At 47.3% G+C, this 20,884-nt stretch overlaps 1 protein-coding gene across 1 annotated transcript in view; it reads right to left on the bottom strand.

Moving 5' to 3' along the window:
* Nucleotides 1-1,735: 1,735 nt before the first annotated feature.
* Nucleotides 1,736-20,884, bottom strand: part of P4HA3 (prolyl 4-hydroxylase subunit alpha 3) — a 257,969-nt gene continuing 238,820 nt past the window's right edge. Inside the window, exon 13 of the mRNA XM_069203822.1 lies at nucleotides 1,736-2,337. Coding sequence (XP_069059923.1) covers nucleotides 2,267-2,337 — 71 coding nt within the window. The 3' untranslated portion in view covers nucleotides 1,736-2,266. The remainder of the gene's footprint in view (nucleotides 2,338-20,884) is intronic.

Raw genomic sequence — 20,884 nt, 5'->3', positions numbered from 1 at the left:
CTCCCCTCCATGGAACAGGGTGGGATAAATTAGTCTTTGCTGTTCTTCTTTGCTTGCCCCGTATCCGTTCCTGTAGTTAACAGGGAGAGGTTGCGGACTTTGAAACTGGGAAACCAGGTTTAAGTCCCAGCATCAACTCAGCATCCTGTGATCCTGGGCAAATCACATAATTCACCTGAACCTCCAAAGAAATTATTCTTACCTTCTGTAATGTTATCTGCTGCACTTGTAAAATTCTCCAACACTCCTATGTCACGTTTATGCTATATAAAACTGCATGTATGTGAAGAAAGTGACACTATGTACATTTATTTTTGCATTTGCACATTAGCATTATTCCATTTGTTGGAACTTACACATGAAGCTACCTGCAAGTACAACAATAGCAACGATGTGCCTCTCGCCAGTCTCTGAACACTACAGGACCTCTCTTAAGTAGTGTAAAAATACTGTGCATATCTAAAAAGCCACGAGTGAGTGTAAAAGGTCTAAGGATGAAGAGGGCTGCCAGGGGATCTTACGGTGAGAAATATTCCAAGAGCATCCAAGAGAGTAATGTGAAATAATTTTGTTTCCAGTCTTGACAAAAGTTACTGGCCCTATAAAGTTTAAAATACTTTTAACACTGCAAATGTTTACCAACATTAGGTCCATGCTCCTAACTAAACAGTGTTTTGCGATCTGCGAATGTGGGCCACTTTTTTTGGCTGCCTGGGTGTAATTGTGGCCCCAGTCCAACCCTTGTCAAGGACTAGCACACTGCAGATGATGGAGTTGAATGATGGGACTTCTGTTCTGGATTTGAAGCCTATTATGAGGTTGGGGAATGTTGATTGATCGTAATCATTACTGTGGTTCTCCTACTTACGTATATCTTGCCTGGGTCTGTGTTGCTTCAATGAGAAGTCTCAGTAGGAGAAAGTGAACTTCCTGGGCTCATCCCTTAAGAACACATGATGACAATTGTGATGTTGATCAATCTATGCCAGGGATCTAATTATCACTGATCTGGGTGAGGCAGTGGCAGGAACCAGATGTTTTAGGGGAGAAGCACGTGCACTTTAACACTGGTCAGCAGTGGTAAAGTGCTCAGAGTCCTAAGGTCAACAAAAAGAATCAGCACAAATTTGAGGCAAGAAGGCAAAACGCTTGGGGAAAGACCAGCCTAAGGCTGACAGGTATAACAGGCTGGTTTCAGAATTAATTGGACTAAAAACGGGGCCATCCTAAGACATGGGAAGCCGGTCCTCAGTTCTAGTCCTACAGTTTTTGTAATCCCCTTTTTAATAGTTTCAGCAACGTTTTGTGCAGCTGGACCAACCCTATTCTGCTTTTGACATCTGTCCATGTTTTCCTCAATCAGTACGTGCACATGCGCATTACGGTTCCATACACTGAAGATGCCCAGCTCACCCCCACACGCATCGCAGAGGAGACATAGCGGAGTGGGAGTATCCGAATAAGGTTCATGTTCTGAGTGTGTACCCCCTGACGTGTCAAGGACGGGACTTGGGGGGGGTGAGGGGGTTACATGCACATTGAGGTGGAGCATGCTGTTCAGATTCAATTTGTGATGGAACAACACAAGTGTCAGACTTGCAGTTTCGTGCCTATGGGTGTCCTATCATTAAGTAAACTCGGCATGACCATTCACTTATGAAACATTAGGAATAATCCATGGGCTGCCTTAAACATACATGCTGTGGGGCCTTGGGAAGCAAAGGGAACAGTTAGCCTTCATTAACATTTTTATTAAATACCTATGTGCACATGTACCACCACCGGAAAAACTTGTGTTTATACTTTGGGGTAAAACCCTTGGTCATAATATGATCAAATCCCACACCACGATGACACCTCCCTGAACCCTCCCATCCTTTGATACGGATGTGCAACATGCTTCCAGGCACTTTGGCTTAAAATTCATATTTTGGCTGCGAATGGGCCAATTTGTTTCTCGTCCTGTTCAGCTGCTCGGTTGAAACTGTTTTTCCACAGGTAAATGAGGCGTTGTTCTTTTTCTACTTCACCAACACACTTCGCGAAGTGCGCATCCTGCGCTGGCCGGGACCCGCCTGGGCCTTCAGCCCCTTTCCCGCACTCCTGCCTGGGTAGCCCAGCAGACCTCGTGAGGCGTCTTGCAGTCCGTGCTGCTGGGTCTCTCAGCCCATCCTTGCAGACGTCTCTCCTCCTCCCCTTTGCTGGCTGCCCTCCAGACCCAGCGCTGCTCCTCCGAGGGTTCCTCTCGCGTCCGCCTCCGCGCGCCTCACTCCTCGGGGCTGGGGCTGCACTGCCGGCGGAACTCCTGCCCGCGCTCGTGGATCCATTTGTTGGCCACTGTGAAGAGAACAGATGTGAACAAGGGCTCATTGTGTGCTCATTGATTGTCAAGCCAGGACATTTTAAGGGTTTTGGGTGACCTGCGCCGAACCCACTTTGGGGGCCCCTGTTTGGAACAGGTTTGAATTTACGTTTCAGTTTCAGCTCTTTCATGGCCTCTTTGGCCGGGTCACTGACAGTGCACAAGCGCCATCGTCCACATTCTAACGTGTTTGCATCTAATAATCAGGGACAGAGATAAATGTTTTCAGTATTGTAACACAGCTGCAGTTCTCGGTTCACTAATATTACTGCAAATAGTCTCTGACACCCTCTCATTTCTCATGTGAGACCCTAATGTGACCTAAAAGAAACACTGTTCATAGATGTTGCGTGAAAAATAAACACATTTCTCTGCAAAATGTCTGTCATAGACTCTCACACCACAAACATTATAAATAAATTAAAAGAAAGCGGTATTTAACAACCAATTTAAGAATTATTCAAGGTCATCAGGGCAAGAATGCAGAACAGAGCCACAGCCCACTTTGCCTTTAAGTGTCAAGCAGCAGCACTGGCGTAGGCATCCGTGCAAAATCGGAGCAAGTGAAAATGTTTCCTTTTTACGCGGATCTTCCACTAAGGCACGGTCACGTGCACTGCATGGTCGACAGGCAATTGTCTACGGGTTCCAGTTAGTTTAGTAGTGAGCTTTGCATCGAGAAACGCTTGCAGAAACAACATTGGTACTGAATAACCCCTATCTGTGCAAATGCTGGTGGACGCTTGGTGCAAAACTGCCAGAACCTGTTCAACATTGCCTGGGACATAGTTCAGTTTACATGACCTAACCCGAGAACTCCTTAAGATTTGTTAACACAGATCATTTCGGAATATCTTGAAATTGTGAGGTGCGAACTCTGAACACAAAGAGCCGCAGCCGCACCGTGTAAAATCTGCTAGTTGTACCGGAAGTTGATTTTTACAGTGCAATTTTCCAGTGGCGGGTTAATGCAAATCTTCATTTTGCACTTTTTGTCAGGGCAACTGTCTCTGCACGGCGGTCTACCCTCGGTGCAACATACTTAAGAAAATATAGCAGTTACCTCTATACATTCAGTTAGTTATGCATTCTGTGAAGAAACATTTGGCCCTTTCACGAAACTTAGCACTCTTTATTTGAGCAGATGTAGGAACAGAGGCTTCAAGTAATTAGAGAATTTGCCCAGTGGACGCCAGTTCACCAAAATGCCCGGGGTAGGAAGCGACATCACACGCCATTTGACCCTTGCTTTCACTCACGCACACTTGTTTACGCATACACATTCACACACCCTCTCACATAAACAGACTCACCTGCAAACATGCACAAATCATACATTTAAAAGCGTTTTTTTGCTTATCTCAGGTCCCTGGGAGAGTCATAATCCAGATTTTGCACTCCATTTTTAATAATAATGAATAATATATAATTATTCACTAGGGGCCAGATGTATCATGCACTTTTGCGTTCACAAATGGCCCAATCGGGCCGTTTGCGATCGCAATAATGTATTTTGGAATGTATGAGCTCCAATTTGCGACTACATACCGATTCGGTATTAGGAAGGGACGCGTCAAGGGCGTCCCTTCCTAATACCGGATCACAGCAGTATGTATGAATGTTTTGTGACCCAAATGCGGTCGCAAAACATTCGCATTTTACCACCTACTTCAAGTAGGTGGTAACCCATTCGCAAAAGCAAAGGAATTGCCAAGGGACCCATTCCCCTTTGTGAATAGATACAGAAACATTTTTTAAGAGTAGTCAGTGTTCCCACGGACCACTGCCTGCTCTTAAAAAATAAAAATAAAACATTATTTTTCTTTTTTAAACGCATCCCGTTTTCCTTTAAGGAAAACGTGCTGCATTTTAAAAAACAGATTGCTTTATTTAAAAGCAATCACGGACATGGTGGTCTACTGAGCCCAGCAGGCCACCATCCCTGTGATTATAGCCATTCACAATGGGTAGCAAATTGTGACCTACCTCGTGAATATTAATGAGGTAGGTCGATTTGCGAGCCATTGGGAATCACTTCATTCAAATAGCGATTACATAATTGCGATTCACAGATAATCACAATTAGGTAATCGCTATTTGGAAAAATGATACATCTGGCCCTAAAAGTGTTATAAAAGAATGGTAGAAAACAAGGAATGTGGGGCCTCAATTGACATCTGCCCCCTGTGTTCCACACTGATTTTTCCACCTCTGAGGTCAGGGGTTGCAAAGACAGTGTCACGGGTCGCAAGGGGCAAGCCAGGGGTTGGAGATGCAACCTCTTGCAACCCCTAAATGAAGTCTTTGAGTATCACCCAGTGTGATGCAACAAGGAATCTGGGATTAGAATGTCATGGACTGATTATAAAAAAGCATTAGCAAAGATAATCGCCCTCAGTTTGCCAATGCTTTTTTCTTGATGTCATTGGATCTACCATCTTAAAAGTGTATTTTGTATTGTTTCAAGATGGCTTCCATTTTCCATGACACAATATGGTGTGATACAACATCATGATTGTGAAAAATTGGGTTACTGGTTGACTGGGGTGTGAGCCCTGGTCAAGCAGCAGCCACAATCTTTGACTGGGTAAGGACCAAACAAACCCCAAATTAACCTGTGCTCAACCCCGATAGCTTGGCACAGAGCAGTCAGGCAACACTTCAAACAGTAACACAGTGAAATACCACACAAAATAGAGCTACATTTAATAAACCAGACCAAAATGACAAACATCCAATCAGAAGAACAGGAGATATGATTTTTTAAAGAATTTAGTGAAAATAGTGCCAAAAAGAACAAAGTGTCAACTCAGGATACGTGGTTGCGGTGGAATGGGTCAAAGTTAAAAGTTCAAACTGACTGTGATGGAGCACAGATCAGCTGCAGTCCCCAGATCAGTCCAGCTGAAGTTTACCTTCTCAGATTTTGTGCTGCGTTGAAGTGGGCCACGAGGAGCAGGAAAAGCATCAAGGGCAGCAATAGGCGAAATGCGAGGAGCAGGCTGGTGTCGTGGTTGGGGGTTACTGGAGCTTACCATTGGTGGACTTCGTAAGCCGTTGACGCGGCAGTGCAAAGAGTGAGGCTGATGGAGTTTCACTCTGATTTGCAGCGTGAGCAGCAAGGTCTCTGAGCAAACGGGCCCACTCGCAGTCGCAAAGAGCCCAAAAGCTTGATTTCAGCATCCGTTAGCCACTCCTAGGGTCCAGGACCTGAATGGCACCACTTGGGGGTCAGGAACTCACAGCAGGTACGTTAAGAAGCTGGTGTAGGCAGTTAGGGAGCCTTTTATGTCCCTGAGGCTCAGATCAGGAGGCCAGCATATTAGCTCTTGGAGTCAATCTGGGGTCCTGGGCTCAAAATAAAGTTGCAGGTCCAATTCTTCTTCCCCAGGCAAGAGTGCAATAGGCAGCAGGTCAGCAAAGCAGGACAGTAGTTCCTTCAGAGCAGCACAGCAGTCCTTCTTCCTGGCAGAGTATCCACAGGTCTAAATGTGTCCTGAAGAGTTAGTGTCTGGTGTCTGGGGTCCTGCATTTATATCCAGTTGTGCCTTTAAAGTGGGGAGAAGCTTCTAGAGAAGTGGTTCCCAACCTTTTGACTACTGTGGACACCCACTTTATCATTACTGGAACCCGGGGACCCCCTCTGAATCATTATTAAATCCGGGACCCCCTCACTGAGTCATTACTGAAAGCTAGGAACCTAACCTGTTAATATTATTAAATTTTCTGAGCAGGCTCCCCGGACCACAGGTTGGGAACTACTATTCTAGAGGTTTCCCTTTGAAGTCCCCAAGCATCCTGTGTTCCCCGTTCTGGCTTCATAATAACTACATGGGGTGCGCAGCCGTTTGTGGAGGCAGGACAGCCTATTCAAGTGTAAGTGGGGCTGTGCACAGCTCCTTCCTCCTATCCTGCTAGTGATGGCCCATTCAGGCACACCTAAGCTCCCTTTAGTTGTTACTGCTATTATCCCACTATTGTAAAGTGCAACGCTCACCTGGCAGGTATCTTGGTGCTAAAAGTTCCAGTAATTAACACCATTAAATTGGGCACTTGCAATATCAACCAAGAGAAAGAAATGGGCACAGCTCTAGAATATCACATTGAGCCCACAAGCTCTTTTACTACTTAGGAAAGAGCCAAGTTTTCAGCTTTCTCCTAAATCTGAATCAGGTTTCTTCCTTCCTAAGGAGGGGTGGTAACTTATTCCACCATTGAGCAGCTCGCACTTGAAATAATCTGCCACTGTATCTTGCCTTTTTTAACCTGGGTACACAGTTCAAATTTGCTGATGCAGATCGTAGTTGTCTCTGCGGTCTACAATGCCTGACTTTCTCTTCTAAAAGTGAAGGACCCATTCTATTCTTAACTTTAAAAATGATACATATTGCTTTAAAAATAATTCTCTCCTTCACTGGAAGCCAGTGAAGTTCCCTTAAAGCACCAGAGGCTGAGTGAAATATGGACTTATTTGATGCCAATTTCACTGCCATTTTTTCTATCCTTTCTAGTCTTTTCATCAACTGGTCAGGGATACCTAGCAGCAGTGCATTACAGTAATCTAATCTACTAAGCACTGTGCTCTGTATCACCAATCTCCTTGGTGGTTGGGTTAGCAGGCTAACAATTTTCTATAGATTCTTCAACAGCCCCTAACAAGTACACACTGTTTTATTCACACACGTTTCCATCGTAAGATTTTCATCTATTAGGACTTCCAAATTGCAAACGCAATGTACAGTCTCCATGGTCTCTAAGCTGCTCCAGAGCCAGAAGTTACCTGGGAAATAAAGTTTTTTTTTCCTGTGCTTTACAACTTAAAAACTCTGTCTTGCCCCAATTGAATTTTAGTTTATTCTGCTTAAGCCATTTTACCATGTCAAACAAACAGGCATGCAACCTATCTAGATGGGAGGAACCATCATTATCCAACAGCAGAATCATTTGTGTGGGACTGTCTAGGAGGAATACACAAAGCTCAACTGTCAGCTACATCCAGTCATGGGTGCCAGGCTAGAGGCGCTAAATGGCTAAGACAGGAAAATGCTGTCTTTCTAAAAGTGAAATTTTCAGAATTACAAGTTAAGTTCCAACTTCACCGTAAGTTAGATTTTTAAATTGGTATTACAGTGACACAAAACATGAATTGGTTATCTATTTCCACTTGGAATTTACAGCTTATCAAATGTAATTAGGTAACTCCAATGTTATCCTATAGGAGAAGGTGGCCTTGCAGTCATGAAAAAACAAATGTAAGAGTTTTTCACTACCAGGACATGTAAAGTTTAAAAGTACATGTCTTACCTTTTAAATGCACTGCACCCAGCCCCCTGGACTCTACAGGGCCTACACTAGGGGTGACATATATGTATCAAAAGGGAAGGTTTGGGCCTGGCAAAATGTTATTTTGTCAAGGTCGATGTGTTAGTTAAAAACGGCACAGTCTGGCTACAATGGTAAGCCTGAAATATGTTTGAAGGTGGATGGCACAATCAGTGCTGCAAACCCACTAGTACCATTCAATTTACAGACCCTGGGCACATGTAGTGCAACTTTACTAGGGACTTATAAGTAAATTCACTCTGCCAATTGGGTGTAAGCCAAAATTACTGTGTTTTGAGGAGAGCACAAGCACTTTAGCACTGGATGGGAGTGGTGAAGTGCACAGTGTCCTAAGGCCAGCAAAAATTAGGTCAGTAAAAATGAAGGAGGAAGGCAAAAAGTTTAGGGGATGACCACCCTAGGGCTGACAGGTCAAACATGCTCCCCCCAGATGAAAGTGGAGAGAACTACCCAACCCTTTGGGAGTTCTCATCACTAAGTCAAAAGAACCTGAATAGACAATCATCATTGGCATGTTCTGAACTAGGGCTATTTTGCACTGTAAAATCCATTCCCTGTAGGGAGATGAACCAACTAAACAGCTTGGGATTTTCACCCCTCTTTTGTATGAGCCATCTGAGGGGCCTGTTGTCTATCTGAACCCGGGAGAGAGCCCCAAACAGATATGGTATCAGTTTTTTCAATGCCCAGACTCCAGCAAATGTCTCCTTTCCAATCGCATTCCACCTCTGTTCCTGTGGAAGTAACCTCCTGCTAATGAAGACTACCCATTGGCCTTGACCCTCCTCATTTACCTGAGCTAAGACAGACCCTATGCCATGCTCTTAAGCATCTTTTTGCACTATGAACTCCTTAGAGAAGACAGGGGCCTTGACTACGGGTGCTGTACACGTGGTTTTGTTGAGGATATCCAAGGCTTTCTGGCAGGTCTTTGTCCAGATCACCTGTTTGGGCTGCTTGTATGCAGTCAGCTCTCTTAAGGGGGAAACAATGTTGCCATATCCCTTAACAAACCTCCTGTAGTATCCCGTGAGACTCAGGAAGGCCCTCATCTCAGTCTTTGTTTTAGGGGTGTGCCAGGCCAGGATAGTTTCAATCTTGGCCTTGAGGTGCTGCTCCTTTCCCCAACCCACCTACCATGTGGCCCAGATAAACCACGGAAACCCTGCTCAGTGTGGCACTTACTGGCCTTGATAGTGAAGCTCACCTGCTTCAGGACCTGAAGCACCTCCTGGCGGTGGTATAGGTGCTCCTCCCAGCTGGAGCTCTAGACAGCTATGTTTTCTAGGTAGGCAACACAGAATGCCTCCTTTCCAGCCAGAACCCTGTTGATTTAACTCTGAAAGGTGGCAGGGACATTCTTTAAGCCAAAGGGCATCACCTTAAACTGGAAGTGGCCCTCTAAGGTTGAGAATGAAGACCTTTCATTTTCCCCCTCAGTCAGAGAAATCTGCCAGTACCCTGATGGGATGTCAAAGGTACTCAGGAACCGCCCAGCCTGTCAACGAGCTCATCAGCTCGGGGATGGGATGTTTGTCAGTCTTCATGACAGAATTGAGTCCCCTGTAGTCTACACAGGACCTATTTTCTTGAGTGATGCCACTGGGCTGGACCATGGGATGTTGGTGGGCTCAATCTTCTCTAACACCAGCATCTTGGAGATCGCCTCCTTGATGCTGACACTTGTCTGACAACCTGTAAAACTTATTCAACAAGCAAACTGCCCCCTGTGTCTATGTCATGGACACAGTGGTGTGTGAGTGCAGGGGTGAGGGAGAACAGAGAGGCAAACAGCCTCAGTAACTGGCAACAGTCACTCTGCTGCTCTTGGGTCAGGGTAGGGGAGAGGTTGACACCCTCCACTGGCCCATCATGCTCTTGGGCAGACAGGAAGTCAGAGAGAGTCTCACTCTCCTCTTCAACTCGTTCATCTGTTACAGGATCATGCTCACTTTGGAACTCTCAAAGTGTGATTTGAGGTGGTTCACTTGGAGCACTCTTAAGGGGTATCTAGGGGTCTAGAGATCCACCAAGTAGGTGGACTCCCCCTTTTTCTCCTCACCTTACTTGGGCTTGTCCAGCGATCCTGGAGAGCTCTGGGCTCCACAGGCTCCATAACCCACACCTTCTGGCCAGGTTGAAACTCTACTAGAGTGGCCTTCTGGTCATACCAGAGCTTCATATCTTCTTAACTGGCCTCAACGTTGCTTTTTCACCTTCTTCCAGAAGCGGTGCATCTGGTTGCAGAGGTCAGCATGTAGCTGACCACATCCTGAGGAGGCTTCCTGAGAGCTGGCCCCTACCCCTTTCACACAAGTCTAAGAGGTCCTCTAACAGTGTGACTATAGAGGAGTTCAGAGGGACTATATCCATCCTGTTTATGTGGCACCTGCCTTGTCTGCACAGAGAAGCATGGAAGGAGGACTTCCCATTTATGTCTCATGGGCTCAGGCTGGCTCATTATCACGGCCTTGAAGGTCTTGTTGAATTGCTCCACAAGACCATTGGTTTGGGGGTGATAGGTGTGGGGAACTTACAAGGTATTCCAAGATGGACTTCATGTAAACTGGCATGAAGTTAAAGCCTCTGTCAGTCACTTCCTCTTTGGGACACCAAACATGAGTACGAATCCCCATCAGGTCTGTGCCCATTGCAGGTGAAGTCACCTACCTCAGAGGGATGGCCTCTGGGTAGCAAGTGGCATAGTCCACAGAGACCAGGATGAAGCTGTTGCCTAAGCTGTTGCCTAAAGCTGTCTTATGGTCCAAGGGTCGAAGGGTCCCACAATGTTGATGCGTACCATCTCTAATGGAGTGCAAACAACAGGTAATGGGGTCAGAGGACCCTGGCCTGTCAGGTGGGACAAGAAGTGTAGAATGCATTTGAGGCTCTTTTCATCTGCGGCCAAAAGAAGTGGGCAACAAGCCTGGCCAAGTTCTTGTCTTGCCCCAGATGTCCTGCCAAGGGTATGTCATGAGCCAAACCCAGTAGGAAGGCCCTGAAACACTGGGAGGCCACTAGCACATAGGCTGCCCCAGGTCCAGGAACCATAAGCTCTCTAGATAGAAGGTCGTTCTCCCAATTGATCAGGTGAGCTCTAGGGGTGTTACCTGCTGCATTGTCCTCAGCTTGCACCTCAAGCCCTCTAGGGTGGGGCACTTTTTCTGCACTTTGCAGAATTTCTCACTGGTGGGCTCATCCTCAACTTGCCAACCAGTAAACTCGGCAGGTCACCAAGGACAGTAATGTCCTCCCCAGTTGGCTGAGGGGCGTTCTCCTCAGGTGCCCATCAACCATTCAGGGGCTGGTTTCCCATATCCCCTTGCTCCCACACTTCTTGGCAGCTACCTGGGATATTGTTCCAGGCTCCAGATTCCCTTGAGTCCCTTCCAGTGTAGCCATAACCCTTGTGGTCATACAGACCCATTCAAACAATCCCAATATCTCCAAGTATGACATGACCTCTACCTCCCTCCAGATAGGGACAGACTGCTCCCTGCCCCACTCCAAGGATCAAGTCATCTCCCTCAGCTGGCCCTCTCCTTGTCCTTCCTTCAAGTCGCCCCTTCTGTGGCTTAAATCCCTGACTGATAGGCTTCCGCCCAGGCCCTGAGCCTCTTTTGGAGCTCCACCTTCCTGGTGGTGCTCTTAGCTGGACGCTCCCTCTCCATGCAGCACTCCTTGAGCTGGGCCATTGTGTAGGCATTAATGTTGGCCAGCTCGAATTTCATCCTTGCCGGTGTGTTTTCAGGCACAACATTCAGAGGAAGAGTTTTGAAGAAACAAAAAGAAGCCAATCATGGAGAATTTAAACCGAAATAAGTCTTAGATGTGGGTTGGTACTACACTCCAAATCAGCTCTGAGGAGACCAGAATCACCATGAACACCATCCACTCCGGCTCCCCCTCGGACCCGTGCCCCCATCACATCTTCAACAAAGCTGACTCCATCATCGCCCCCTATCTCCGGAGCATCATCAACAGCTCGTTCTCATCTGCCACCTTCCCCGAGAGCTGGAAACATGCGGAAGTCAACGCCCTCCTGAAAAAACCCACGGCTGACCCCAATGACCTGAAGAACTTCCGCCCCATCTCTCTTCTCCCCTTCCCGGCCAAGGTCATCGAGAAGATCATCAACAAGCAGCTGACCAATTTTCTTGAAGCTAACAACTCGCTCGACCCTTCCCAATCAGGATTTCGGGCCAACCACAGCATAGAAACCGCCCTCATCGCAGTCACCGATGACATAAGAACTCTGATGGACAATGGAGAAACAACCGCCCTCATCCTCCTGGACCTCTCGGCTGCCTTCGACACCGTGTGCCATCGCACCCTAATAACCCGCCTCCGCTCCACTGGAATCCTAGGACAGGCCCTTGACTGGATCATCTCGTTCCTCTCCGACAGAACCCAAAGAGTCTACCTCCCGCCCTTCCGCTCAGAACCCACCGAGATCATCTGCGGCGTACCCCAAGGTTCCTCGCTCAGCCCAACCCTCTTCAATATCTACATGAGCCCCCTCACCGACATCGCACGCAAACACAACATCAACATCATCTCCTACGCCGATGACACCCAGCTGATTCTCTCCCTCACCAAAGACCCAACCACTGCCAAAATCAACCTACAGGAAGGAATGAAAGACGTCGCGGAATGGATGAAGCTCAGCTGCCTAAAGCTGAACACAGACAGGATGGAGGTCCTCATCCTCGGACAATCCCCTTCCGCCTGGGACGACTCCTGGTGGCCCACAGATCTGGGCACCGCACCAACCCCCTCAGACCACACACGCAACCTCGGATTCATCCTGGACCCCCTCCTCACTATGACCAAGCAAGTCAACGCCGTCTCGTCATCATGTTTCAACACCCTACGCATGCTCCGAAAAATCTTCCGATGGATCCCCGCCGAAACCAGAAAGACAGTTACCCATGCCCTCGTCACAAGCCGTCTGGACTACGGAAACACCCTATACGCAGGGACCACCGCAAAGCTACAGAAACGTCTTCAACGCATACAGAACGCCTCCGCACACCTCATCCTCGACATCCCCCGCCACAGCCACATATCCGCCCACCTGAAACACCTGCACTGGCTCCCCGTCAACAAGAGGATCACCTTCCGGCTCCTCACCCACTCACACAAAGCTCTCCACAACATGGGTCCCGAATACCTCAACAGCCGCCTCTCGTTCTACACGCCCACCCGTCAGCTTCGCTCAGCCAGCCTCGCCCTCGCCACCGTCCCACGTATCCGCAGAACCACCGCAGGAGGAAAATCCTTCACCTACCTGGCAGCCAAAGCATGAAACTCCCTTCCCGCACACCTAAGAACTACCCAGGACCATCTCGCCTTCAGGAAGCGCCTCAAGACATGGCTTTTCGAGCAGCAGTAACCCCCCCCCAGCGCCTTGAGACCCTCTCGGGTGAGTAGCGTGCTCTATAAATGCAGTGATTGATTGATTGATTGACTGTATGGCACTATACAAACTCAAATCCTGATCCCCACTGCTGGGCACCACTGTGAAAAATTGGGTTACTGGTTGACTGGGATGTGAGACCTGGTAAAGTAGCAACCATTTTCCTTGGCAGGGTAAGACACAAGCAAACCCCAAATTAACTTGTGCTCAGCTCCTTGGTAGCTTGGCACAGAGTAGTCAGGCTTAGCTTAGAGGTAATGTGTAAAGTATTTGTGTGACATGTGAAGCAGCAACACATAGAAAACACCACAAAAAAAGGATCCCACACAGGTTAGAAAAATAGAGCTGACTTTAACAAAACAAGACAAAAAACTGAAAAAAATCCAATCAGTGGAACAGGAGATATGAATTTTTAAAGACTTTAGTGAAACTAGTGCCAAAAAGCACAAAGCACAAACTCAGGATATCTGGTCGCGCTGGACTGGGTAAAAGTCAAATGTTCAGGCTGACCATGATGAACCGCTCCATACTAACTACAGGGGTAATGCAGCCTTTTGTGTGAAGGCAGAACACAGCCTATTCAAGTGAAAGCCGGGCTGTGTCCCCCTGCTCCCTCCTATCCTGCCGGTAATGGCTCATCCAGGCATACCTACGTTCCCTATTGTGTGTGGCTAGAATACACAAAGCTCAACTGTCAGCTACACCCAATCATGTGATCCAGGTACAGGCTACATGTACTAAATAGTTGAAGCAGGAAAATATCCGACTTTCTAAAAGTGGCATTTTCAGTTTACAAATTAAACTTCGACTTTACCATAAATTAGGATTTTAAATTATTATTCCAGAGACACCAAACATGAATTGGTCACCTATTCTCATTTGGAAATTACACTTATAAAGTGTAATAAGGTATGTTCAGTGTTATCCTATGGGAGAGGTAGACCTTGCAGTAATGAATTTTTTTTTTAGTTTTTCACTACCAGAACTTGTAAAGATTAAGGGGGTCATTCTGACGACCACGGAAGCACCACCAACAGGCTGGCGGTGCTTCCTGGGCCATTCTGACCGCAGCGGTAAAGCCGCGGTCAGAAAAGGGGAACCGGCGGTTTCCCGCCAGTTTACCCCTGGCCCAGGGAATCCTCCATGGCGGCGCTGCTTGCAGCGCCACCATGGGGATTCCGACCCCCTTCCCTCCATCCTGTTCCTGGCGGTTTTTACATGCCACTGGCATGGGCAGTGCAGGGGACCCCTAACAGGGCCCCATAATGATTTTCAGTGTCTGCTTTGCAGACATTGAAAATCGCGATGGGTGCCACTGCACCCGTCGCACCCCTGCAAATCCGCCGGCTCCATTCGGAGCCAGCTTCCTCTTTGCAGGGGCTTTCCCGCTGGGCCGGCGGGCGATCTTCGTGAGATCGCCCGCCGGCCCAGCGGGAATGTTGGAATCACCGCTGCGTTCATTTGACCGCGGTGCGGTGTTTGGGCGGTTTCCGCCTGGCAGGCGGCGCCCGCCGCCCGCCGGGGTCGGAATGACCCCCTAAATGTCATACCTTTTATATACACTGCACTCAGCCCTCTTTGCTGTCCAGGACCCACCTTAGGGGCGATTTATAAGCATAAAAAGGGAGGTTTTGGGCCTGATAAAATATTTAGTTTGCCAGGTTGATATGGCAGTTAAAAACTGCACACATGAGCTGCAATGGCAGGCCTGAGACATGTTTAAAAGGGCTACGTAAGTGAACGGCACAATCAGTGCTGCAAACCCACTGGCACATGTAATGTCACTTTACTAGGGATTTATAAGTAAATTAAACATGGCAATTGGGTATAAGCCAGTGTTACAGTGTATAGAAGAGAGAGCACAAGCACTTTATTACTGGTTAGCAAAAGTGTGCAGAGTCCTAAGACCAGCAAAAATAAGGTTAGTAAAAATGAAGGAGGAAGGGAAAAAGTTTGGGGGAAGACCACCCTAAGGCTGACAACGTTCATTTTGAAATGGCCAGTTGCCATTATTTGTTTTGCCAATGAAGGTACAGTTTTTAAATGAGAGAGTAACTGGGAGGAAAGACACATGATGGTGGATTTTAGAGGAGGTGGGGGAATGATCACAAATGCTGTTTATATCTGCATAGACAACAAGAGGAAGACTCAGGGCATGCCCTCCTAAAGAGTTCTGAATGAGAAATAGAAAAACGTAGTTCTATGATACCAGCATGGAAGGATTCTACTCATCACATCAAAAGTGAGGCTAAAGGATAAATGCTTCAATTGCAGGACAAACACAAGAGTGGGGAGGGATGCCATTCAATCAAGAGCAGAATCCTGCAACAAGAAAGTCATACTGAAAAATGAATACCCTGCCAAAGTAGTCTCTTGCTTCGTCTGACAATGTTACCATGTCCTGCATGGTGATCCCAGGAAGAAAAAAGGCCTGTACTAAATAGGGTGCATCTTCAGAAATTCCTTAACCTGGTGACCGTGTGGCAGAGGGGCCACAGGTTGTAGGTGTGCAGTGTCAGAGCCAACTGAGACTCTGCCTGCAGAAACTGTGAGGGGACCCAAGGTCTGTTAACGTGTAAGGATTTCAGATAGATAGTCATTCTCTTGTTCCACCAAATCCCAATTTACCCCAAAACCTTTTTGCAGAAGTCTATTCACAAATTATTGACAAAGTGAGGGTGGTCTGCAAGGGTATGACTAATTCCTTTACACACTACAGGTTAGTGAAGCTACACTTGATGTGGGGGGCTATGAGTTTTCCTTATAAGTGTGTCAGGGCATGGGTATGAATTAGTAGTTCAGCCATAGAGCTGGTACTGAGTCATCTTATCCAGCGTGGCAGGCTGGTGGGGTGGTAGCATCACAGTTCAGCACTCAGGCTGGTTACAACAGGTTCCCTAACACGGAGCCAGTAGAGTTCGATCCTGGAGCTGGTTGTAGGAGTATGAAAGGACAACCAGCCTGGTGTATGAAACATTTTAAATGGTTGCAATTGCTCTGATTCCGATTTTGAGACAGAAAGTGCTTTTGCTAGGTTCCCATCACATTTTAGGAGTCAGTAAAGGTTTTCTGACTCCTAACATGGGATTCATAATGGATACAAATTTGGTATCTGAAAGTGGCGTGTTGTGGGTGTCCCTTTCAAATATGAAATCAGTATCACATGTCAATGTTTTGCAACCACACTCATGTCAGAAAATATTGAAATTGTACTCAACCCCAAACTGGGGGGTAGCTCATTCACTAAAAGGAAAGGGTCCCTTTAGGACCCTGCTCCCTTTTTGTTGTGGAGCAGGCAGTGGTCTACAGGATCACTGCCAACTTTAAAACAAACAAAACAAAGTAAACTTTTGTTTTTAAATAAATGCAGCTCCACTTTCTTTAAGGAAAAAAGCTGAATTTAAAAGAAAAGTTTACTTTATTCTAAGGCATTCACAAATATGGTGATCTGCTGACCCTAGCAGGCTACCATCACTTTGATGGCTTCCAATCGGAGAGAGAGTTGCAATTTGTGGTCTACCTCATTGTTAGAAATGGGGTCTTTGGTTGGCAGTCAGGTTACCCCCTGTCCAAGCAAGGACCCTCACTCTAGTCAGGGTAAAAGAGAATCACCCTCAGCTAACCCCCGCTTACCCCCTTGGTAGCTTGGCACGAGCATGCAGGCTTAACTTCAGACTGCTAGGTATAAAGTATTTGTACCAACACACACAGTAACTTAATGAAAACTCTACAAAATGACACAACACAGGTTTAGAAAAATAGAAAATATTTATCTAAACAAAACAAGAACAAAACGACAAAAATCCAACATACACAAGTCAAGTTATTAATTAAAATGCAAAAAGAGTCTTCATGTTCTTTTGAACACAACGCTGACGCTGTTAGAGTGAAAATGTACCTGTGTTGGGTAAAAAAAAAACACACGGGCGAGTGTGTGTCGAAAAAGGTAAGCGAAGCGTCGATTTCTCACCCGCAAGCGAGGTCGTGCATCGTTTCTCCTTCTCCTGTCCAATCGGCGTGTGTTTGTTTCTTTCCCCCGCAGGAGAGAGATGCGTTGATCCGGACAAAACACCTCGGGTCCGGGCAGGCTTGCATTGTTTTACTACACCCAGCGATGTTGCATTGTTACAGCCTCCGTCAGCGATGCCGAGTATCGTTTCTCCAGCCACGTGTGTTGCTTTCCCAGCCATGCTGCAAGCGCTGCATCAATTTGAGCCGCGGAGCTGGCGGTGCATCATTTCTTTAGCCACTCTCAGAGGTTGTGTCGGAGATTTCCCCGCACGGTGATCTGTGCATGGATTTCCAACCTTCGTCCACCAGCTTCACCTGTCAAGGCCCCAGGAACTGGATAGAGCGCCACTTGGCAGGGCAGGAGTCTCAGCAGAAGCTCCAGGTGCTGTCAGAGAGAAGTCTTTGCTGTCCCTGAGACTTCAACAATAGGAGGCAAGCTCAGTTTCAAGCCTTTGAAGAGTTCTTCACAAGCAGGAAGACACACAAAGTCCAGTCTTTGTCCTGTTGCACAGGCAGAAGCAGCATCTGCAGGATAGCTCCACAAAGCACAGTCACAGGCAGCCTCAGCTCTTCAGCTCTTCTCCAGACAGAGGTTCCTCTTGGTTTCCAGAAGTGATCTAAAGTCTGTAGTTTTGGGTGCCCTTCTTGTACCCATTTTGCCCTTTGAAGTAGGCTTACTTCAAAGAAAAGTTTCTCTTGTTTGTGAAATTCTGCCTTGCCCAGGCCAGGCCCTAGACACACACCAGGGAGCTGGAGACTGCATTGTGTGAGGGCAGGCACAGCCCTTTCAGGTGTGAGTGACCACTCCTCCCCTCCCTCCTAGCACAGATGGCTCATCAGGATATGAAGGCTACACCCCAGCTCCCTTTGTGTCACTGTCCAGAGAGAGGTGCAAACAGCCCAACTGTCAAACTGACCCAGACAGGGAATCCACAAACAGGCAGAATCACAGAATTGCTTAAGCAACAAAATGCTCACTTTCTAAAAGTGGCATTTTCAAACACACAATCTTAAAATCAACTTTACTAAAATATGTATTTTTAAATTATGAGCTCAGAGACCCCAAACTCCACATGTCTATCCGCTCCCAAAAGGAATATACACTTTAATCATATTTAAAGGCAGATCCCATGTTAACCTATGAGAGGGATAGGCCTTGCAACAGTGAAAACGAATTTAGCAGTATTTCACTGTTAGGACACATAGAACACATTAGTATATGTCTGTAGGAGGCTGGCCTGGTTTGTAGTGGTTACCTTGGGTACTTACACCTTATACCAGGTCCAGATATCCCTTATTAGTGAAATGTAGTAGTGTTCTATCAGCTTAGGCTGATAGCGGTAGCTATAGCAGAGCAGCTTAGGCTGAACTGGGAGACATGCAAAGCTCCTGCAATACCACTTATGGTTACACAGTACTGATACACAAGTAAAGACAATACTCAGTGTTACCAAAAAAAAAGGTATTTATTTGGGTGACACAGTACCAAAAATATCTTAGAGACAATACTCCTTCTGGAGGTAAGTACTATACACAATATATACACTAGACACCGAAATTAGACAAGTAAATAGTCATAGAACAATGCAAGCAATAGGAAATGCTATAGATTGCAATGGGAGAAAATATACTAAGAAAGTGGAATGTGAATCACAGATTCTCCCCTAGACAAGTGTAGTGTGTGGAGAATCGCTGGGAGAGTAAGAATACAGTAAAGGTACGTAAATTATCCCACCCCAGAGCCCAGAAAAGCAGGAGTAAAGTACTGCAAGTTTCCTTAGGACACACTCACCTCGTTTTGGGGATTTTGCAGCAGCCAACCAAGTCTGCAAAGAACAACTGCTGGATTATTGGACCTGAAGACCTGCAAAGGAAAGGGGCCAAGTCCAGAAGTCGAAAGAAGTTCCAGGAATGACAGGAGCCACTGCCAACCAAGAAGAGGGTGCAAAAGAAGAGTCCACGGTTAGTCGAAGACTGCAGAATTGCACCCTAGGACGATGGCAGTGGGTTCCTGCATGATGCAAAAGATGTGCCATGGGTGAAGATCGTTGCAGATGAGATTTTGTGTTGGAAGTCACCAACAAGCCTTGGCTACGCCAAAAGTGCGTTTTGCATCAAAATGGAACTGGATGGACCCAGGAGGGACCTGGGGGCCTCAACTCTATGTGAGGAGGAATAGGGCACTGTCAGCACTTCAGAGAGCCCTCAGGATATCTGCCAGCACCCCAAGGAGTCGCAGGATCTGGGTTCAAAGGAGGTGCAAAACGCAGGTCCCACACTGCCAGAGAACAACTCAGTGAGTTGAGCGTCGCAGGATGGAGTGCTGGGGACCTGGGCCCGGCTGTGCACAAAGGAATTTTGCAAAGAGTGCACAGAGGCCTCAGGAGGCGAAGAAGACGCAGTACATAGGGGTACTGTCGTTCTCGGGGAAGGCAAGATCAAACCTCCTCCAAATTGCGTCAGCAGGACCTCAGGACAGTCTATGTCGACGGTGTCCACCCTCTGTGTCCTTAGGAGCAAGCTTGTCGCTGTGAGAGGAGTCCCAGGGTACCGGTCGTCATCTTGGAAAGTGCCTGCTTGGAGCAGGGGAGTGACTCCGTCACTCCACAGGAGATTTCTTCAGTCCTTCTGGTGCAGGATGAAGACATGGAGTCCCCAGAGCGTGCACACCATGGAAACTGTTGCAGTTGCTGACTTGGAGCTGAGGTTGCTGAAGAAAAGTGTCTCTTGTAGACACTTTGTTGCAGTTACAGCGTTTCTTGGAGCAGGCTGCAGTTGATCAAAGGTCAGAAGAGTCTGAAGTTGTTGCAGAGGATTCCTGAAGGAAACTTGCAAGGAGAATCTGAAGAGAACCCACAGGAGAGACCCTAAATAGCCATGAGAGGCGGATTGGCTACCTTATCAGGTATGGACCTATCAGGAGGGGTCCCTGATGTCACCTGCTGGCACTGGCCACTCAGAGCCCTCCAGAGTGCCCCCACACCTTGCAAAGCAAGATGGGTGAAGTCTGGGACACACTGGAGGAGCTCTGGGCACCACCCCTGGGGTGGTGATGGACAGGGGAGTGGTCACTCCCCTTTCCTTTGTCCAGTTTCCTGCCAGAGCAGGAGTGAAAGGGGTCCCTGAACCGGTGTAGACTGGTTTATGCAAGGAGGGCACCATCTGTGCCCTTCAAAGCATTTCCAGAGGCTGGGGGGAGGCTACCCCTCCCTAGCCTGTAACACCTATTTCCAAAACAAGAGGGTGTAACACCCTGCTCTCAGAGGAAATGCTTTGTTCTGCCTTCCTGGGTCTGGGCTGCCCAGACCCCAGGAGGGCAGAACCCTGTCTGTGAGGTGGCAGCAGCTGTAGCTGCAGTGCAAGCCTCAGAGAGTTGGTTTGGCAGTACTGGGGATCCATGGTGGAGCCCCCAGGATGCATGGATTTGGCTCCCCAATACCAGATTTGGAATGGGGGGACAATTCCATATTCAGAGTTACCATTGTGAAGCTACATATAGGTATTGACCCATATGTAGTGCACACGTGTAATGGCGTCCCAGCACTCACAAAGTCTGGGGAAATGGCCCTGAACTATGTGGGGGCGCCTTTGCTAGTGCAAGGGTGCCCTCACACTTAGTAACTTTGCACCTAACCTCCAGCAAGTGAAGGTTAGACATATAGGTGACTTATAAGTTACTTAAGTGCAGGGAAAATGGCTGTGAAATAGTGTGTGCACTATTTCACGCAGGTTGCAATGGCAGTCCTGTG

Source organism: Pleurodeles waltl, chromosome 8, assembly GCF_031143425.1.
Source record: "Pleurodeles waltl isolate 20211129_DDA chromosome 8, aPleWal1.hap1.20221129, whole genome shotgun sequence".
In the NCBI taxonomy this organism is placed as follows: domain Eukaryota; kingdom Metazoa; phylum Chordata; class Amphibia; order Caudata; family Salamandridae; genus Pleurodeles; species Pleurodeles waltl.
The sequence above is the reverse complement of the archived record's forward strand: the minus strand, read 5'-3'. Positions and strand labels throughout refer to the sequence as shown.